A 22,091-nucleotide genomic window follows, 5' to 3' on the forward strand; every position below is an offset into this window, starting at 1 on the left:
ATCAAAGTGAATTGTTAGAGCAAAATAAACAAAATAAAACCCACAAACAGCATAACAATAATACTTCCTACTATGGAAGTGCAAGATCCATAAAAGACGATATAAAGCTAAAACTATTTAAAATCTGAGAGCCATTTTTTTCATCTAACACAGTATCTGCAGCATTCTGAGCAGTGACTCTTTTAGCCAGAACCTTGTATTAGCAGGATTATATTTCATTAATTTTATCCAGATATAGAAGTTCCAACTTCGTTGGTGGCAAGCCACAAAGTGAACATCAAGAGCTATAAGTAGGCAAAGGGAGTATCACTTCTCTTGAGAGTTTTTCTGTTGAGGTAGCATAGCAGTCTTGGCTTTATTTAAGTCACCAGTAATGTCCCTAATTGTTTAAGTCTCTGTTTAGAGAGACAGACACAGGGTCTTTGCACGTTTGAAGAGCTTAGAAAGTCCCCCAAAACACAATATTTCAGGTTTTATCTGTTGTTATTTTTAGCAGTTTAGAAGAGATCTCAGAGGTTTAGGCATTTTTGTTATTTCTACATCTCTATATGAGAAATAAAAATAGTAACTGAGAAAGCATAGTCTGGGTAGGCATTTTATTTCCAGATATTTTATTTTCTTTCTGATTGATCATTCAAAAAAATAATCATGTATAAGTTTTCTTTGATGCTCTTCACAATCTTTTACATGTTGCCTGTGACTGAGACCTCCTCACCCCTCCAAGTAGTCCTTTTGGACTGATATATTTCAGTCTTTGTTGCACAGCAGCCACCTCAGAGTATTTTCTCTGTGGTGACAGTGGTTCCCAATCCAGTATCATGTCAACGAACATGTAGCCTGAGGCAGTATAATAGTGGAATGTTGAAAAAGGCAAAACTATTTTCCCTCCAAATCATAATGAATACCTTCAGGGAAATCTTATTTCATGTTAGCATAGTTTTATGTTTCTATTTTTAAAAATATGATTGCAAAGGGTTATTTCTTGCTCTGAGATTCTTTGATGAAAGATGCTATAGATGTGTGGAATACATAAAATGTTGTGCTACTGATTTGCTCCTATTGCTGTGTGAGATCAAAACAGCATGTATTCAGCAAGGGAGTTACGCACATGCATAACTTAAATGATGTAAATAGCTGACTATCAAATATCAAAGAATGTGCACAAAATCACCCATAAATCAGATCCCTAAGGGGAATTCTAAGTGCTATTGCCTTAATTAATGAGATAGAAGTGTTCCATGATTTTTAGTTTGTTAGTAGTTGAAGTGCAAATAGAGAATATGAATGCTATAAATGTAAGGGAAATTTGTTCTCCAAAGACAGTGGAAGGTTTTCATAGTTGCACCTCATTTTAGGTAAGTGTTGAAAAATATGCTGAGTTCCACTTTTTCTATCATGTAGTTGACATCCACCTTTGGCATAGTTTTACATGGTTCAGGTAGATAAATTTTCTCTAGAGTCTATGAATATCTGATACACAGAGAAAGCGTCTTGGTTATGTTCTGTGCAAGCACTGGAGAAAAAAAAAATGACAGAGATTTTATTAATGTGATGTTTAACACATTTTAAAGCTTCACCCTAGAACGTTATATTCACCCTAGTGTGTTTATCCGCTCTGCTCAAAAATACTTCAGGTTATTTCTCTGGGGTATGGAAGGTTAATTCAAGAGCTAATGAGTATTTTGTGTACACAAAGTAAAAGAATTTAAAGATAAGATAATTACCCCATAGGATCTAATCCAATAATTCATGTGAGTCCCTGACTACAGGAGTCTTTGTGAAATTCAGAAACATTAAAGATTTGAAGGAAGTCTTCTACTGCTTTGGGGAGTGCTTTGGCAGGCAAGGCCTCATGTAATTTTTCATTAGAAATGGTTGAGTTGTCTTAAATATTAGGTTCCAGGAGGGTCTTAGTATGCTCTAGGTATATTGGTCAGATGTCAAGTAATGCCAAGAGAAGGAGGTTTATTTATCTGTTCAGCTTTTTAGGTCAGCATTTATTGTGCTCATTTATAAGATTTATGTTTCAGAATGTTTGACTATCAAAGTGTCTTGTATGGTGACCCTAACAAAGATCAAGACATGGAGGCCAAGGCATAGAAATTTTGGAGGTTCTTTTCCACGGCCACTGTGACTTAAAAGCAGGCACCAGCCATTAGGGTTACCTTGGAGGAAAGACTAATGGTGGTTTCCTTTTCCCAAAATGATTGAAAGCAGGAATAATCTGAACTGATTCAATATGTGGGTTTAAGACAGAGATGCCAGTGAAACAGTACAGAATACTTAAGAGATGAAATTAGATTTGGAATAGACTTGGGTTTTTCACTGATCTAAATATTTGTTTAACTTTTGGTATGCACGTATTATCATAGTGTGTCTTACTGCTTCACCATGTTCTGTGTTTTCTTCATGCAATGTTTGTGAAGGGATGAGAAACAATTCTTCAGACTTAAAGTGATGGACAGAATCAAATAATAGCAACGAAAATGTGCAGATTTGGTATGAATGGGAATACAAGCTTTACTCTTTATTATTACACTGAAAGCGTTACATCTGCATCTGTTGTCATGTTAATAATGATCCTTACTCTTAGAATCCCAGGAATGTTATCCATTATTCCCATATCTGAAGAATATAGATAAACTAAGTTTGCCAGAGTTCATATAGGAGGGATTAAAACTGTGCAAATTTTTACTTAACAAATGAAGAGTGATCCTAGCTCTACCATCAGGGACTGAAATTACAGTAAGTAAGCCAAGACTCTATCCAACACAAAAACTGGACTTTGCCTTCATGAAGTATTTTAATGGTGTATATTAGACAAATCAATCATGTGGACCCAGTTCATTTTTCTCTTCTTTTAAGGAGTTTTTAGTGCTGTATTACAACTTTGGCAGTTTGTTAGGGAAGTGCCTTAAAATGAAACCTGCCTTGTGGAAAACTCTTGTGAATCTTTTTTTCTCTTTCCAAACATTTGCTTTATAGTGAGCAAAATCTATGGGGTGGCAGTCCCTATAAACAGTACTCTCATTCTAATCCTTTGCCTCATCGTTTGCTGGCTTGTCCAGTTTTGGCATGAAAATGTCAGATTGGAAATGGCCAGTCCTTTGATCCTGTTCAGTTTTAAGAAAGATCGAGGTTACAGATTTTTCCCAGCTGCAGCAATGTGGCTACCTGTCATCCAGCAATTAGATAGACTCAGCCTGTTTAATATATACCACTGAGCAACCATCAAAGGTTAACCATTTTCCAACATACTAATCTAGTTGGATGCAAACCAACTACCTAATGAAAAATGCTCTGTATGCTGTTACTGGTTTTCTCAGTAATGCAATCCAAGTTTAAAAATTCTTCCTGACATTTGCCTGTGCCAGTACACTTGTGTTTCCACATACGCTGGTTTCTTCAGTACCGAGCACTTTAGAAAACTGATTAATGTATCCTTTTTTGTTGTTGAAACAGAGATGTGTAACAAGTAACCTAACTACTGTAAAGAAAGACACCACGAGAAAGAGCATTTAGATTTTGCCAGACCCAGAGGTTTCAAAGTGGAGGGCAGAAGCAGGCAGATTTGCAAGGGGGTGCAATGTTTGTGCACCACAAAGTACTGTATTCGAATTCAAGTCCATATTCAGACAGTGGTTTGAATAGTCTGTCTAATGAGGGCTTTTGTGGAATAGCTATGCAAAAATTTATTTAATTACACAAATAAAAATGGAAATATATCTTAATACGTACTTTATTCTTGGCAAAGGATGTGGCAAACATTTTCTTCTGCAGAAGTGTCAAGATTCAGAACTGATTACAAAAAGTTCGCAAGAAAATACAGGGGCAATAGTTACACGGCACCTAGAAGAGGTTTATGGATGACTCACTACTTGTATTCTTCATAGTCTTGTTCACAAAATCAGATTACTGTAATTTTATAAGGGTAGTACTGAGAGGGAATCTGCTGGTTGATTTTCATAGGTTGTAAGCAGGATTTGAGACAAAATTTTCAACAAGGAAGTCCAGGTGTGTGATAGATTGATAGCTTTCGAAGAAACCAGTATATGAATCTTTTCAGCTTAGGCAGTATTCTTTCTCCTCAGAAAGAGGAGGCTGTGGACGCTGACCAGTGTAGTGCAATATGAGTTTCTGTGAAGATCTCAGATTCTGAAATCTCTCAAACTTGTACTGGTTCAGTATGGAATGTGTGGATGGTACAGACACACTGTGCTGTACATTGTTCCCACATTCTTGTGGGAGGAGAAGACACAGAGACAGTCAGAAATGGTTATGTGCCATGTAGATTTAAACTTGGCAGTCTATTAATTCCCAAGGGGGGCATGTGCATTGGCTAATGTTTGGCTTGGCAACCTGCAGACAGAACAAGTCTTTTGAAGTCTCATTAAAAGTTGTGATGATCAGAAGGAAATGAAGGACATCCATCACATGCTGTCCTCCATGTGTGTGATGTCATTTTGTTTTCTTTTTTTTCAAATCCATTTTCTCATCTTTCTCCTCTTTTGGACATTCAGACATTTCAATGTCTAAAAACCAAAGATGCAATGCAATGATACAACCTGTTCCCTGCTGCTATGAACTGTTTTGGCTATTGTCCTAAAAACTGCAATAAAGATGTACAAAAGCAAAACTTTCAGCAGACATTTTTCAGTGGGGGAAAAAACCCATACTCTAGTGATCCTTGTTAAAACCAACATTTTTGCAGCTTTAGAAACATTCAGACCTCTGTTCTCCATCCCAGTTTAATGGCCATAGGGAATCTAAAAGAACTTTCTTCAGCCAGTCCCAAAAATAAATGAATAAATAAATAAGTAAATAAGTAAAGTAATGTAACAAGCAACAGATGTTTAAACTTGCTTCAGCTGCAGTTATAACAAAGTCTTTGTGCTACGGTGTCTGGTTTTTTTTTAAGCTCGGCATAGTCCTTCCATTTCTCAGTGGCTGTTCTTGTGGTAGGGCTAGAGAAGTACTTTCCTCTTTAGGCCCTCACCCTCAACTCTCCACTCTTACATATAAAAGAACTTTAATGACTATGCCTGGTTAGCTCTTCTTTAGCCCACCAAAGCATTGGACTTCACAGACTGGTTCATGCTTTTACTGAGTTTCTTTGCCATTTCCTCACTAAGTTACTTCTCACTGGTCTAACTAAACAAATGAGATGTGGAACTCCCAGGTCAAGTCAGAGCATGACTTTTCCTCTCAGTACTCAAAATTAAAAAATGATGCATCCAGTCATTCTTAAAAGAGATTTAGATATTTCTGTATCAAAAGGAAGTGTGCCATATTAAGTATACTTCAGAACAGCCAAGGATTTATTTTAACAGTGAGATAGTAATACACTCTTGCTCAACTACTAAAATAGGGCAGGGAAGCAAAAACAGGCAAAGTGTTCAACAATACATCTTTAGATTATTTAGTATTTTTTACTTAAGTAGATAGTAACACAGGTTACTTTTTGACAGCACTCGTCTTTGCTGTTTAGTAAACAGAACTATATTGTTGCTGTAGTGTATTCTGATTTAGGCCTCTTTTCTTTATTTTCCCTGGCATTCATGAAGGGCCATATTCCACAAGTAGCTCTATCAGAGCCAGTGGTCCTGATTTTTATTGATATTAAGATGTCCTCTGTATTTCTTTGTGGTTGTATAGAGGGATTAGAAAGGCTTGAACTCTAGCTAGGTGATGTAACACTACCTCATTCACTATCATATGTTTTCAAACTGAAGTCTGTTAAACAAAAACGACTCCTAAAATGAAGTTACACTCCAGTGTTTGTAGAGATTTTTCCCAGCAATTAGTAGAGACTAGTTATTTTCATGACATGCAGTTTGATGAGCATTAATTAAGAATGAAGAGCATTTTGTTGTTGTGGAAGTACTGAGGAAGGTAAATATTTGAATATTAACTCAGTGATGGGAAATAACACTTGTAAATCCCACTTCCCTAGTGTCAGTCTATGTAACTCATGCAGTGAGTGAGCTGAAAGGCTCCATGTGTTTCAGAAAGATCCACAGGCAGGTTTTTTGTTTGGGGGTGACACTTGGGCAAAATTAACAAATCCAGTGACAGAATGTCTGCTTAACTCATAAATCTCTAGAGAATTTTCAGTTGTAGCCGGGAGCAATGTTGATATGTATGTCAATGAACTTAAAATCAAAGCCCCTTGCCTGGCCTAGGGGAAAGGAAATGCATCATGAGAATAGGATACCTTCCAACACTAAGGATTCCTTCTAATTTTCCACTGAACACCTCCAGGTTAATACTGTAGCAACAAGACTCTCAGAGTGGAATGTATTGAACAGTCCTTTCTTGATTAATGTTGTACTTCTCCGGGAAGGATATAAAGGTCAAGGTTAGGAGGACTACAGTGATTTACTACCAGAAATCTGTTAGGTATTTTGAAGGGTGTTATTCAAATGTCTGCTTTATTCCCAAACAAATGACTGAACTTGGATTGGGTGCTTTTGATTCCAAAGCTGCGGGAAAGGAAAGAGCAACAGATTTGTTACTATTGCTTAGAAACTGAATAAATAAACTTTTCAAGGGCCTTTCTAGCATAGACTGCAAGTGTCAGGCCCTTCTAATTCCCACAGTTGGTAATGTCTTAATGGCACATACCATCTACCACTGTCTCAAGGGTTCCTCTGAGTGCTACCATGCTATCAAAGTCATTAACATCTGGTTAAGTTTGCTTCTATCACACAGAATCACAGAATGTTAGGGTTTGGAAGGGTACCTCAAAAGATTATCTAGTCCAACCCCCCTGACAGAGCAGGAGCACCTAGAGCACGTTGATAAGATGTCTGAGGAAAAATGATTTTAATTCATTATGTCCAGCAAAATTTCATGAAGTTATCTTAATGGAAGTGTGTCAAGTTATTCCCCTTCAGGTAGTTCTGTGTGAAAAGACCAGCCAGAAGTTCTCTCTGTTGCTAAATGTTCATCTTACTAGATGTTCATACCGTTCCTACAGTCAAACTTCACTGACTGGAGAAGAGTCATGAGCAAGATGTGTGGAGTATTTTCCACCATTCTTGTTCCTGGGACTCAAACGCAGAACAGGCAGAGGAACCTTACTGATATGTAGTGATTATTTGCTGTGAAAATAATTTTGGTTAAATTTTGGTCCATTATGTCAATCTTTTGTGCTTTATCATCTCAAACACTTTTTAAATGGGCATATGTTTGACATTTGGGAATAACAATTTCCTCATAAAATAGATTGAATGACACTATAATGTCTATTAAAATAAAAACTAGGATATCTGTAGGTCCACTGAACTGATGTCCCTAGGAGCAACGTCATGTCACCTCTCTCCCTGCTAACGCCTTTATTCATCATCTGCCTCTTAGTCTTAAAAGAAGCACCTTTAGGATGAGAGAATTTAAGTCTTGATTGTCTCTGATCTCATTGTTCTGATACTTTCATGATCAAGGAACTCAACTTGAGAAAACTAGGTCATTAATGCATTGTTTTTAACTGTACCCACATGTAGATCACTTTGTATTTTATTTTTTCTTTGACATATCTATCTTCTTTACACATAGCAGATTTTAGAGAGACTTCTTGGATGTTGCTTTGAAGAAAAATCATTACATTTTGTCAATAAAACTTAGGATTCACAAAGTCAAGGAGTTGTAGTGGTTTTCAAACAGTTCTGCATTAACGAGCAAGAAAGATCTCTGCCAAGAAATTTATGATGAATCTTTTGGAATTAACATGCAAAATAGAATGAGATAAAGTGAAGGTCAAAGGGAGCTTATGTGAGACCCTATCAGAAAAGACTTTTCATTACCCTCTTCTTGGGTATTCTTTTCTTTAGTTGGAAGTGGGTTGTAAAAGTTAATGATTTAAGAATAGCAAAGTCCCTTGATGAAATCTTGCCCATAGAACTTCAGTGGAGTTTGAAAGATTTAGAATAGGTGATTCATGGACTATGTGTTGACAGGTAGATTGCTTACTGTACATTTCCTGCTACATTCCATAACAATGTGTAGATAATATGCAGGATATTGTCTACTCTATGGGAAAGATGAAACTGTTATTTTTACCATTAGTGTTACCATTAGTCTTTTCTTTGCTCATCTCTAATAAAAGGAAGACAAAATGGTTGTGTCTTACTGGCTTGTAAAATTTCCTTAATACACTCTTCTTTTGCAATATACAACTTAAGAATCATTAGATAAGAACCTGGCTTGGACTGCTAATAAGCACCATCTGTTTAACAGCCACATAAGATTTTTAAATCCAAAAAGACCCCACAGAAAGATTGTTTTAATGTTAAACATCACAGATAGATTTTTGCTTTTAACCAAGTTATGTCCTCCTTTTTAAGATTAAGTATTGGGAGTGATGAAAATATGTGCACTTTTGTACATAGAGCCAGACAATACAGTTTTTAGCAGTGTTTATTTTTGTAAAAAGAAACCAATGAATTTGATAGACATCATACCTGTCTTTTGATTGCACACTTTTAAACAAAAATAATACAGAGTGGAGAACGACTGAAACTGAAGCTTTTTTTTTTTTGGTTGTTATTGCTACTTCAAAATAACACCTAAGTCTATGAATGTTCAAAATGAAAATATATATATATATATCAAGAATGCTAAAATGTCTATTTTACATTATCTACAAAATGTATGTTCTAATCCAGCCATAAATCATAGGAAAATACTTTGATACATGAGAAAAACTATAAACATAAGAACATTTTGGAGGGAAGTAACACACATAGAAGCTCATTAAATAATTACAACAACAAATAAATAGTTCGTTCAGCTTTACTTTTTTGCTGCCATGCATATTTTTAATTTTCAGTATACTGAGAGAAGAGAAATGTTAGCATGCAAGGCTTTTTTATTTAGAATGAGTCTGAAAGCAGATACTAGGTGTTGTATTTTTAAGCTGTTGTCAGAAGTTCATAAAACATGATGTAGAAGGCAATAGATGTGATAACTGTTCTCATGAAAACACACAGCGATGCATCTTTGTACAAAACAGACTTCGGTGAATATTCATGGCAAATTTTCTTTGCCTCCAGGGCTGGAGAAAATGTAAAAGTTTCTAGTGTGGGCTTGGAAGGCTGGTGTTATTCCCCATCTTGAGCATTTGGAAAATCACCCAAAAGGTCCATATGCTGAGAATGCCCCTTTTGATTTTGGTCAAAGCAATAAGCACGCAGCGTCAACTGAGAACACAGCAATGGCAGACTTGTCTTTAAGCAGTCAGAATGGTAAAGCAAATGGTTACAGGTGAGTTCAATTTTGGCACAAGGAGAGGGGGATGAGAGAGGATGGAATGTCTGACTTCTAACTTGTACTATGTTTGCTGGATTTACTGCCTCTTTTCCTCTCTTTGTGATGCTGGATAGGTTTTGCTTGAGAGGTTCCCTCAAAGTTGTGGCTGGACTCATTGTGCTGCCTGGTGTATCGCTTGCACTTGCAGGCTGTGACCACAGTTATTTTGTAGGTTCTTATACTTCCATCCTGGCACTGAAGCTGGATCCTCTGGGTGCGGGTTTTGTCATTGACACATCTCCACTCCTGCGAGCTCCGCCTGCTCCAGTATTTGGTTCCATAGCCTCCTCCAATCCAGTTGGGGAGCAGTGGCAAAGGGAGGCATTCACCAGCACACACTAGCTCCTTCAATGGATTGATGCTGGTGCACTGGCCATCTGAAATGTACTTGGTGGATCTCAGTTCCCGACAGCCGACCTGAACACGATCTGCAGAATGCACAGAACAATAAACACAGACTGAGAATGGAGAGGTTTCCTTAACCAGTCATTTTCACATTAATGAGCTCTTTTGCAGAAGTTAAAGTAGGCTGTAATCTTTACAGGACATCTTTTTACTGTTGTGTCCCCCAACACAAGGGCCTGAAGCACAGATGGTATCTCTGGGTATTACCACAGCATAAAGAAATCATAATGATATGTACTTCAACAGTTGTGGTGGAAAAGGGAATTTTATTCTCTCTCCTTCTTCTCAGGGATGTACCTTTTAGAAGAGGAAAAAATGCCCCAAGGGAAGAAATGTTTCCTGCTTCTTCTCTGTCTAGGGAATTTGCTCTGTGATGTTTACAACAATTATGTTGGATCATTAGCAAGGGGGAAAATAGTGCTTTGGAAACTGTTTATGTGCTTTTAAATGAATTCCAAATCGTGTGTTTCTTCTCATTCCATGGTTACAGTGGACTGAGTTTCCCATGAGCACAGCTGCTCTGAATGTAGCTACTGCAGAAATGATAACAGCTAAAGTTACCAGGGCATGGTGCTCTGTATATAAACTTTGAATGATTAGCAGCAATGATTTCAGTGTGATTGTTTTGCCCTCGGGGTAACAGCATCTTTGTATCTGTAGCAGTCTTTATATTAGATGTAACATAGAGGATCCTGTACATTCTCTCAGGCAACTGACACAGAATCAACAGACAGAGCTTCTCATACAGGCATGTTTGTACCCGCCTGTATGTGTAGCTCTGCACCCTGCAATAAACACAACTGTTTATTTCGGTAATTACACTTTGAAATAAACGCCCACAGCGTGCTTAATTTTAATAAGCAATCTTTACTGGCTGTGCTCTCCCGCTTTCTGAAGGACAATTACGGCACAGATTCTACACACAATGCAATTAACTAACGCCTTTAAAACAGAAGTAATTACTAGAAACATTTTAGAGTGAATCATAAAAAGGCTTTGAAGGTACATCTACATATCACAGCTACAGGCTGCTTCTGTTTCTGCTTGGATTTTTGGAAGCAAGTTCTGAACAGAGACACTGAGATTACTTCACCCCGTCCCCTTTGTCTCGGGATGGGCAGTCAAAGGGACTGTAAATCTGCAGGTTGATCCAAGGGATTGTTTCCACGGCTGTTCTCCTGCCTGCCTTGCGGAAGAGATTCAAGTTTGCCTTCCTGCAGCTGCACTCAGGAATGTACCTGGAAGCAGCTGGTCAGAGATTGGAGTTTGTCTCTCTTGTTTTTATGTCTTTCCTGGCTCAGCGTTTTTGCAGTGACAGCTCGCTGACAATGAATACCTACTGGGCTGCTCCAGTAATCTCATCCTGATGAGATGTTTCCTGTGCACTTACACCCTCGGCATTCATAGAAGCTGACACACCTGGCTTAGCTGAAAGGCATCGGTGTCGCGTTTGCCTTCGCTTTCCAGGGATGACGCTATTTTTATCGAGTTATTTTGAGTGGGTTGGTGTGTGCGTGTGTGTCTGTTTGAATTTCTTTCATTTTAAGGAGGCGGGCAGGGGAGGGAACAAAGTCAGCAGAAGATTTCCAGAGCCCCATGTATCTGACATGTATACATACAACTCAGCAGGAAAAGACTAGATATAAGAGACAAGTTAGAGCAGAGATCACAGGTAAATCACGATCTGATTTGTTTACTTTTGCTGGAGGTGTTAAGCAGCTAAGTGCTACAGCAGGAAGTAAAACTGAGCAGCGGGAATGAAATACAGAGTTTTTTATTGCATTTGAAAAGTAGCCCGGACACCTCCCCCGCCCGCAGTGAGAGGGTGAGTTAAGGAAGCGAGCGCTTTGGAAATGCCTCTCACTCCTTTTCCTTGATCTTGCTTTCCCGCCGGATAACCCACAAACCCGGCTTTCCTGCATCAACCTCCCTCAGGAAGCAACCTGCCCGAGAGAGCCGGTCCTACAGGACTCGCACCCCGGGGGCGCCTGGCGAGGCAGAGCCCAGCAGGGAGCCAGCAGCATCTTCCCTCGCCCCGGCTTCCGGGCGCTGTTGTGGCCCCGCGCTCGGAGGGGGCTGCGGCCCGGGCGGCGTGAAAGTGCCACCGGTGGGATACTCACTGTTACGGTCGGATCCCGCGCTGGGGTAGTGCCTGCCGCCGTTCCTGGCTTGGTTCAGCGTGCTGTTGCTGCTCGGGCTCGCCGCAGCAGGTTTAACAACGTGTGAATAAAGTATCTCTGTGGCATCGTTCTTGAAAGCCAAAGAGCTTCTCGTGAAGATGCAAGCCAGGAGAAAGCCGTAGAAGGGAATGGCAGGAAGAAGCATGGCTGGTTCAGTATCTGTTTGACAGAGCTGTAGGAAATCTTCTGCTGCTTCTGGGTAACTCTGAAACTGCTCGTGAAGGTTTCCTTTATATATTCAGAGAGGCTTGGCATTCATTCAGGTGTAAAGTTGTGGATAGCTTCAGAATGAAAACCCACAAAAGGGGTGGGATCTTTACATGAGCCTGCGAAGACCTATTACCAATGGGAGAGAAGACTGCAGTAAAGGAGGAGTTAGATGCACTAATTGCAGGATTCCTGTTTGGGGCTTTTGAGGGTATCAGAAAACTCTTCGGCACCACACAACAGCATTCGGGATGAGAATTAGAGGCTGCTGGGTCTGCCCTGCCGTGCCACACGGTCCTGCATGCCTGGCGTGTTTGTGCGATGTGACTAACACGGCGTCAGAAGTCGTCTCACTCCTGTCAGGCAAAGTTACATTCCCTCTTCTCCAATGTGACTTTCAGAAAACTGGCTATCTCTGTAAGGACGCACAAGTTTATAGAACTTACAGAAGACTTCTAGTTACACAAAAATACTGTCTTCAGTATACCAAGATCACTTAAAAAAATATTGTGAATAATTTAAAGCTGCCTCTAGATGCTTTAAATTATGCAGCTTTGATCAACAAGGAGCACTGCTAGAGAAACTACTTGTTTGGGGGGAATATTCTCTCCCTGGTGTGCAGAGTTACAAGTATGTATTTCCGTATCACCACACATAAAAAGTATCTCCTCTAGGCTCCTTGGTACAAAAATATCCATATTCATAGTCTCTCACTATGCTCATTCACCAAACCAGGTCTTTTTTTTTTTTTTTTTAGTTTTGGATGTTGCCTAGAGCATTCTTATATTTTTAATATATTATTTTGTGTGATAACAAAAACAAAAAGGAAATAATGCTTATTTTGGCATACTTTTTTTACTGCATCACACACTTATTTGATTTTACATTAAATTACATGGCCCAACTCCAAACTAGTGTAAATTGAGATGCTGTCAGTAGGCCAATGCTTGTCTGCCTCCTGATGAATGCTTTATAGATTTTCATTATAAATAAAACAATGATCAACACTGAAAACAATAATGTTCTAATTAAAAGGCAACCTTTCTCTTGGGAAAAAGCATAACCATGCAGGAGGCCACTATGAAAAAGTTAGACTCTAATCCCTCTTACACTCTTTGTAACTGAGTTGCTGTGCATAGTCATCCTGGATTTTATTTGCTGCAGTGAAACCAAAAGTGGAACACACGTCAGTTACCTATGTTGTCAGGGCCAAAATTTCAGTCAGTCAGAGAAGACAACATTGTGTCATCCTGGTCCCAATAAGACATCTGTCTGTATCAGCAACACTTTCCTTTTGCATCACTAAGAAAGTTACCCTGGATTTCTGCAGGAGTAAGGAGAGATCCACAGTAAGTGCCAAATTGATAGTCTTTGCTTAATACACTGGAAAAACAGGAGCGCTGCAAAGTGAAGTAAGTTTTACTGGCAGAGCTGTGTGTGGGGACGTTGATTGCCTGCATCTATTATGACTAGCCCAACCCAGTTCTGGAATAACAAGAATGTTGCAAGGCAGAGTGAGATCTTTCAGCACAGTAACGTATGGAGGAGTGGGATCACTGCTAACCCCTGATGAAGCTCCAAGTTCCACTCTCATGGAACATCTTACTGAATCACTAAAGCAAAGATGTGCATTTTACCTTCCCTTTTAAAAAAGAACCAAATTGTCAGAGAAGATATGTACATTACAGACCATTTATATTTGAGCATTACTTTTCTTCAGCAGCAGCTAATGAAGGGTCTACTGTGTCAACGTTCAAGTCCTACTTCACAGATCAGACAGATCTTCACACACCTCACCTTCCCTGCAGTCCTTGAGGTGAACTAAGCCAATACAAAAAAACATGGAACCCATTTTCCAGTTATGCACTTGTGGATACCTGTCAGGAGACTTCTTCCTAGAGAAAGATTTTCTTACCTTAGACAAGACTTGGGAAGTTTCTTTGAGACCTTCTTTCCTTGAAATAGGGTTTAATCTTCTCACAGGAAACACAAATGGGACCTTGGAGTGCCTATGAACTTGGGTCTGCAACTTGCTAAGCCTCAACCTTTTCAACTTTCATTGAAAGCTAAAAATCATCCTTTAAAAACTGGGCTATATGAAAGCATTAAGATTGTCACATACTTCTCTTGGTCTTGTCACTCAGAGAAGGAAGACCTCAAGACAAGCACCTTACAGCCTTTGTAGAGAAGTTTGGCCCTGAATTTGCCACAGGAAAGATAACACAGATGAACTCATTTTTCTGTGCACTAGGCATAGAGTTGACATTATTTTAATTTCATTTGTATTTCCCACTCATTACAAATACCATGTGAAAAGTTCACTATTTCAGTTTCTTAGTCAGTACTGCCAACCTCCCTGCTTTGAAAGATAAGCATGCTTCTGAGGAGTTTGTCAGTTAATTTGGTTTATACTTTCTTTAGTCAAGCCTAGAGACTGCAGTCTCACTTTTTCTGAGTCTTCCTGAGAGAGATTAGAAGTTGCATGAAAGGAAATAATGCTGTTCAGTCAAACTGGGTTATTCTTCTCGAGCAAGCTGCACAATCAAAAGATGTTTCTTGATGCTTTGCTCAGAACAGTTTTTTTGCTATTGGTGGATAGATGATTACGGTAAGCTCTCAAAGGTGAAGGCTGTAAGTTACCTTTGTAGCCTCCAAAAAAGGCTTCTAGAAGCTATAGTCTGTCCTCATTCTAGTCAGATTCAGTGGCTTGTGTAGAACATTGCTCTGTGCTTAATCTGTAATATTTGCCATAAGGAATATATTACACAAGTTCTTTGAAGTCTGTACTGGCTTCCTTTTTGCCTCTGGGCATAACTCAGGATGTTCTTATTGATCTATAAAACCCTATATACTTTGAGTCCTAGGCAATAAATTCTCTTTCCTTTATCTCCATTATGATGCATAAGATCGGCCAGGGCGTACTGACTATACTTGAGTGTCTGGAGAATGCTCAGCATGAAAGGCCCAGCAGACTGGATATCACTGCTGCTAAGGATCCACAAGAGCTCTGTTCTGCTGCTGGGCATGGTGAAAATGCTGCTGTTAGTCAGATCCTTGAAAAGTGACTGAGGGGAATTTGATGTTTGTATATGTGCTCAGGGATGAAGTGCTATATTTAACTCCATGCCTTTCCCCCCCAACTCAACTGCTTTTTGTATCTTAACAGCCTTGCGTCTGAATGAACTTAAATATAGTAGTAAAGCCATCCATCACTCTTCAGAGATTTATCCACACCTGAAGTCTTGCTTTCTCCATTTTCTATGATGGAAAGAAACACACTTCTCTCAATGAATGTGGAATAATACAAGGCATGTGTTCTGTTAAGATCCCAAAAGAGAATTCCCTTCTTTGTGGTCATTTATAAGTCTGTCAGGATCCCATCCTCCATGTTTCTTAGACACTATAATGATGTCCGAAGGGCAAAGTTTTGTGTGGAGTGCACACACCTGTCTAGCAGCGCAAAACAGCCACAGGGAATAGAGGGGTATGTGCTGACAAGTACAAATGACTGCCAGAGAGCCTTGTCTTTGCAAACCACATGATCACTGAACATGCACAAAATAAGAAGAAATTCCCATTTTTTCATAAAATTCTAATTGGGCCTGCACAGTTTTAATAATGACAGGAAAAGGCCAGAATTAGAATGAAAGCTGCGCAGTAAGAAAGGCTCAAAATTTGTTGTCCCAAAGAGAAGGCCATCAGAGCATTGCACTCTGACTTACTTCCGAAGGCAGGTATTTTGATAGTAAGTACAGGCTCAGATAAACAACTGCAAAAAAAAGAAACTGACATTTATTACTTTGCACCTTAAAACAGAAATGGCTGTCAGGCTATATTCTGTTAAGCAATAAGCATATTAGTAATGTACTTCAGAGCAGCATAAAATGTGATTTGGAGCGTGATAAGAGAGCATGTCTGAAAGTGAGGTAAAATTGTAATAAATGCAACTGTTGAGAACTTGTAAGCTGTTGTGCAACAAGTTAGTGTCATTTCAACGCTCGTACAGAAAACATGTTAAAGACCCAAGGTACACCCCCATGCAAATCTTCAAACAAAAGATATTTGGAATACCAAGGCATTTCAATACTAAGTGGTACTTCTTCATTTTCTCAGTAAATTACATTTGAGAAATTCAATGGCAAACGTAACCTATATTCTCATTAATGAGAATGATTAATTAGTTCTGATTTATGTCTTCTTCATCTCCCTAAGATTTCATACTGCAATTTTATTTTTTCTGCTTGCTCTTATACATAATGCAGACAGAATAATTTAGACCAGGCTGTGGCTTCAAAGGAGGCAATTTATCACTTTTAGCACAAAAGACATTAAATAGACTGAAAAGGGGGAAGTACTTCGGTTTATTTTGAAAGTCTAGGGACATTTACAGTGCAGAGAAGAACTGTTGACATGCACTAATTATAGTTGCCAGGTCTTCCTGAGCATTTGTAGTAAGATGTTAAGACCAGATTGAAGACAATGTGGCTTATTATAATCCAAATCATGTTCTATGATATCTGCATATGTTGAAGAAGAAACAAGAAGAAAATGAGGTCTTACAAATCTGAAAAAAAAAAAAAAGAGAGAGAGAGAGAAGAATAGATTGTTTACTGAAACAATTTTCAGTAACTCTTAGGTGACCCTGAAATGTAACACTTCTATTTTAGAGAGTTTTAAGGCAATAAAGCAGGCTTCTTCATATGTGTATAGACACTGGACTTTGGTATCTACATACTTTCTAAAATGCTGCCCTGAGGAGCGAAAGTCCTATTGATTTTCAGTGAGCCAGTTGCTTAAATGCTTTTGAAAATTTTACCCTCAGGTTAAAATTCTGAAACTCCTACTCGGTGTTAAGCAGGCAAAGTCCCATCAACATGCCCCAGTTGCAAATAAAATAGAAACTGAGTGAAGGTTTTGAAGTCTGACTTGTTTCTTTACATGTAATTAACTGAACTCTTAATATATCACTATGTTTCAGTAAACTGCTTTGTGTTTCTAATTATGTGGTCTGAAATGATTACAGTGTATTTAAAAAATGCACACTCTCCAACAAACCAGCTAAGAAAATCTGGCATGGTGTCAGGAGTTCCTAGGCAAACACTTGCCAAACCTGTTGTTAGATCCACAGTCATAATTTAAAAACAAGCCTACAAGGTATCTGGAAGAAGATCCCTCTTTCCTTCCTTCTGCTCCGTCTTCCACTCCCTCACAAGGAAATCACTTTACCTTATCAAAACAGAACAGTTACTGACATTTGTCTCCTGGTAAGAAACCTATCCCTGCTACCTTCAGATTTTAGATTTGGCTACTGTACATTCATGTTAAAGAAAAATGTTACCTTCACCAAGAATGTGAGTGTCCAAATTCTTCAATCAGATAAACATGCTCAACTCCCTGCTGAAATTAAGGAAGTACCTGAGGGCAAAACCTGCCCCCAAATTAGAATTTTAATAATTGTAATACTGTGTAATCTTTTTCCCTTCCAGGAGACAGGAATGGCCCATCCTGCACAATGAATTCACAGACTTACCATGCACTTGGTGTCAGGGTTCCACTTATAACCCATGAACCAGAATATCATTGAATAAAATGTATATAGTTTATTTTATTACAAGTAATCCATCCAATATTATGGCCCATTTGTACTAGTATTGATAATCTCTTAGTATTGATGATCTGCTATAATGCAGCAAATGCTTCCACACTATCACCCCCAGAACAGTTTTAAGCACTGGGAACCTTAATTATAGTGGACACATCTGTCTCTCAAAGGAAATTTAAGAATACCTTCATGTGTTGTTTTTCAGTCTCAGGTGCTGATATTTCCTTCCTACTTGAAGTTAGGTGTTCAGGAGGAGACTTGATCGGGTGCTTGGTTGCATGGTTTAGTTGGTTGGGTGGTGTTGGATGATAGGTTGGACACGATGATCTTGAAGGTCTTTTCCAACCTGGTCTATTCTATTCTATTCTATTCTATTCTATTCTATTCTATTCTATTCTATTCTATTCTATTCTATTCTATTCTATTCTATTCTATTCTATTCTATTCGTTTTAGTCATCCAGTTCTAAGTACCAAACTGTTTCATACAATCAATGAATGAGTCGGGCTGAATGAAATTAAGACACAGACCCAAGGATCACCTACCTATGCAGACACTGCAGCCCATTCCAGACTTCCTTTCCAGCTACTTTAATTACCTTGAATTCAAGTGTAAAAGAAAATGTAATAAAAGGAGCTGATAAATCCCTGATGATTAAAGATCTCCTCACCAGCATTGTCTGGGATCTCCTTTAATACAATAAAATTACATTTTTACTAAACTAAAGCTTAGTATAGCTTACTATGACTACAGTACAGCCTTAACTAATAGAGTGGCAAAATGCATACCAAGAGCCAAGTTTCCAAACTCGCAGGGCTAAATGTGTAACAGTTCTTCACACATTTTTACAGTAAGAACATTTTGTTGTTTCTGTTGACTCATGTACACAAAGATAATCTACAGAAATGCATGCAAACTCTGTTTGGTTAGCAGTGTGAAAAATATTATTGCCATAAAGCTGAGAGGTGGGAATTCAGTACCTTCTACTCATTCTCGAGATTGTATGTAACATTTAATATCAAAACACTTTCAGGGAGGCACAAAGAATGGAAATTCTTTGCAGCAATAATTGTCACAATTTCAAACTCTTTCCTTCAATCCTAGTCAGAAAAAAATAAAAATCTTCACATTATGGAACTCCTTACTGAAGAAATTTCAGATAAATAAGAAAGTCTAAGCAGATGTTACTATTTTGATTGTTTTCTGTGATTAATCTTGACTTTTAATAATGGCAGTTCAGTACCAGCAGGATAATTCCTGCCTTAAGCATGACATTAGGTTTTAAAGGACTATTTACCTTATATAAGCTTAGAAGTCTCTCAGTATACCTCTATGGTAATAAACAAATACTAGCTGTACTTGCTTAATCACAGAGTTTTAAGCAAAACCATCCTCTAGCCTGAAGTGCAGCAAGATTTCAGTCTTCAGCTAATGCTCTATATATCTATATAATCACAACAGATTAGCATTTAGGATTAAAGTGCTGGAGCGTGTCCAGAGAAGGGCAACAAGGTTGGTGAGGGGCTTGGAGCACAAGCCCTATGAGGAGAGACTGAGGGAGCTGGGGTTGCTTAGCCTGGAGAAGAGGAGACTCAGGGGTGACCTTATTGCTCTCTACAACTACCTGAAGGGGGGTTGTAGTGAGGCAGAGGTTGGTCTCTTCTCCCAGGCAACCAGTACCAGAACAAGAGGACACAGTCTCAGGCTGCGTCAGGGGAGGTTTGGGCTGGAGGTTAGGAGGAAGTTTTACACAGAGAGAGTGATTGCCCATTGGAATGGGCTGCCCGAGGACGTGGTGGGGTCGCCGTCGCTGGGGGTGTTTAGGGTGAGGCTTGACAGGATGCTTGGTCGCAGGGTGCAGGGTTTAGTTGATTGGGTGGTGTTGGATGATAGGTTGGACATGATGATCTCGAAGGTCTCTTCCAACCTGGTTTATTCTATTCTATTCTATTCTGTTCTAAAGTAATATGGTTACAAAACAATTTAACAATGAGGCTGCTGTCAGCAGAAATGATCAGCAATGATTAATGTAAAATGCCTACTTCTCCAAAGATTGAACTTTGTCCATACTGTTCATAACTGACCTAACAGTGGTTCTTGCCACTACTGAACCTAACATCAGTGTCCAAAACTGAACAGGATCCTTAACAAACGTGTTACTCCATTTTCAAAACCTTGTCACTTCATTCAGACAATGAAGGCAGTCTTTTTCAAATACAAAACATGGTTGGGAGAGACATTTATTTTGGGACTTCAGTCTTAAGTCTACTTACAATTACAAACTGGTTTAGATGACACATAAACAGTATTCAGGAAAGGAAATGTCAGAACATTGTTTGTTCACTTGGCCTTTCTGCAATTCTTCAAAGCTTTTCACAGAGCTGCTTTTCTAAAATGTATCCTAACATGGAAACTTTATACAAATAAAGCTTTCATAACTGTTAACATCTGAATTTGGTTTTCGTGAGGAATATATCCAATAAATTTTCACTTTGAGGAAAACCAGAATAGTGTCCTCCCTTCTGGTAATTTTCATCTAGAATGTAGCTCTCATCTCACACATTCATGCCTGCCTGATTAGAACAACCTAACAATTTTTATGGTAAATGGAAACTCCTTCAGGTGAAAAGCCCTGGCATGATTCTTCCCTGATGGTAACCAGATAGACCTCCTCTAAGCCCAGGAGATGGGTGTTTACTTTCTAAGGCTGGATGTAGCAAGCCACCTTTGTATAAACAGCCAGTAAGAGATGGTCTTTTGCACAAATTTTGGGGTTCTTTTTGCTGGCTACCTTTGCTACCTCTTGGGAGGGCAGCATCATGAAATCTTGTCTTCCATATCCCCTACAGAGTTCTGCATGACAGATGCTCACTTCCATCCATCTGTTGTGTGGCTGAATGGAATTAGTGTGCCACACTGACTCCCTCCTTCACTTTTTCCACTGCAAACTCTGGCAAATCTAAGAGATGGGATAATGACTGCCTGGCATTTCCATGTCTGTCCACCTGGTTCCTCTCTGCAGGAAGCACCTTTAGCAACCAACAGGGGAGCCAGAGGAGTGGGAGGGTATCCCTCCAGGGATTTTTCTGCACAGTTGAAGCTTCAAGAAAGGAAAAGTATTTGAGATACTTACTAAGGCTGCATACTTACACAGCATCAGAAAGAGCAAGTAGATAAGGCAGGTCCAGGAGGCAATATGGGGACAAATTTTCTAAAACAGGTATTCTGAGGAGATTCTCTTAACTAGCAGGCGGCAAAACATTTCATACCCATTTATGTCAAAAATGAGTGAAAAAGAATTTTAGTCGTTTCTGTGACAGCTGAAAGTACCTGTTGCTGTAGAACTTCTTACAATAGCAAAGAACTGTATCTTTGAAGGCTTTTTTTTTTCCTTTTAAAAAACTACTTAGAGGAAAATTACTTCACAATTACTTCTGATTCTGCATGCACAAGGAGTTATAGTACAATTTCTGGCGTATAGTGGTAGTGGATATAAATGCTGTTATATCTCAAATGCCTACCTCAACTTTCAGGTTGTGCCCACTTAGTCTGCATCCAATTCTACCTCTGCTTCTTACTTGAACTGTGGCATACTTACATACGTAGCATATTACAAGTTGTGCATAGAATAGGTATTCTGTGCTCCTTCTAGAAAACAATGCAGAGAACATAAAAGAAGGATATATTACTCAAAACAAAATATTTTCTTCTGGGCAAGCCAAAACATAAGCCTTCTTGACACTCAGTATCATTATAAGGTCTCTTTAAAAAGCACTAAAACTGAACTACTGGAACTAATTTACTCAATAAGACTTTAATGACCTTCTCTGTACCTAAGTGAAGTGAGAAAAGTGGTTATTTTATTACTATTCATTTTGTCAACAAGTCTAAACAAAAATGGAGATGATGGTTACTAAGGACAAAGGTATCTATGGCCATGAAATACTTCATTTTATTTGATGTTCTAGAAAACATTTAAACTGTTTAAGATAGATCATTTGTTTTATCAGTTGTCAGAAGGAAGAACTATGCATGCTTTTGCAGCAGCATTAACTTTCTTTAAGGGTACAATTCAAATTTTGTTGAAGTCAACAGAAATCCTTCAATTGTCTTAATGGGAGTTGGGTTTAGAGCCGAGAGACTAGCTGGCTGTGTTCCAATAAACTTTGTTCATAGCATGCACATGAAAATAACTTAAACCATGTGTCCAGTAGGTGGCATATGAGATCTCAGACTCTAAAACATAAATAAACCAATGGCATGTCACCACCAACACAGGAAAATGATATTTCACCGGTTAGATCTAAAAGGCCAATATGAACTATAGCTGTCTATGAGCCGCAACCAATGTGGTCTTTTTATGAGCTTTTGTTTAATTAGCATTCTTAGAGT

The 22,091-nt window shown here is 38.7% G+C and overlaps 1 protein-coding gene across 1 annotated transcript; it reads right to left on the minus strand.

Moving 5' to 3' along the window:
- Positions 1–8,556: 8,556 nt before the first annotated feature.
- SOSTDC1 (sclerostin domain containing 1) lies at positions 8,557–12,161 on the minus strand. The gene is made up of 2 exons (XM_009900112.2): positions 11,832–12,161; positions 8,557–9,734 (listed from the first exon to the last, which is right to left on the minus strand). Exons 1-2 carry the CDS (start codon positions 12,034–12,036, stop codon positions 9,319–9,321), a joined length of 621 nt encoding a protein of 206 aa, XP_009898414.1. The 5' UTR covers positions 12,037–12,161; the 3' UTR covers positions 8,557–9,318.
- Positions 12,162–22,091: the final 9,930 nt, after the last annotated feature.

This window comes from Dryobates pubescens, chromosome 4 (assembly GCF_014839835.1).
Source record: "Dryobates pubescens isolate bDryPub1 chromosome 4, bDryPub1.pri, whole genome shotgun sequence".
In the NCBI taxonomy this organism is placed as follows: domain Eukaryota; kingdom Metazoa; phylum Chordata; class Aves; order Piciformes; family Picidae; genus Dryobates; species Dryobates pubescens.

Coding starts and splice junctions, on each gene's coding strand:
- SOSTDC1 (XM_009900112.2), bottom strand. CDS start 12,036: ATGCTTCTTCCTGCCATTCCCTTCTACGGCTTTCTCCTGGCTTGCATC. Junction 9,735..11,831: donor CGCGGGATCCGACCGTAACA/GTGAGTATCCCA, acceptor TGCATTCTGCAG/ATCGTGTTCAGGTCGGCTGT.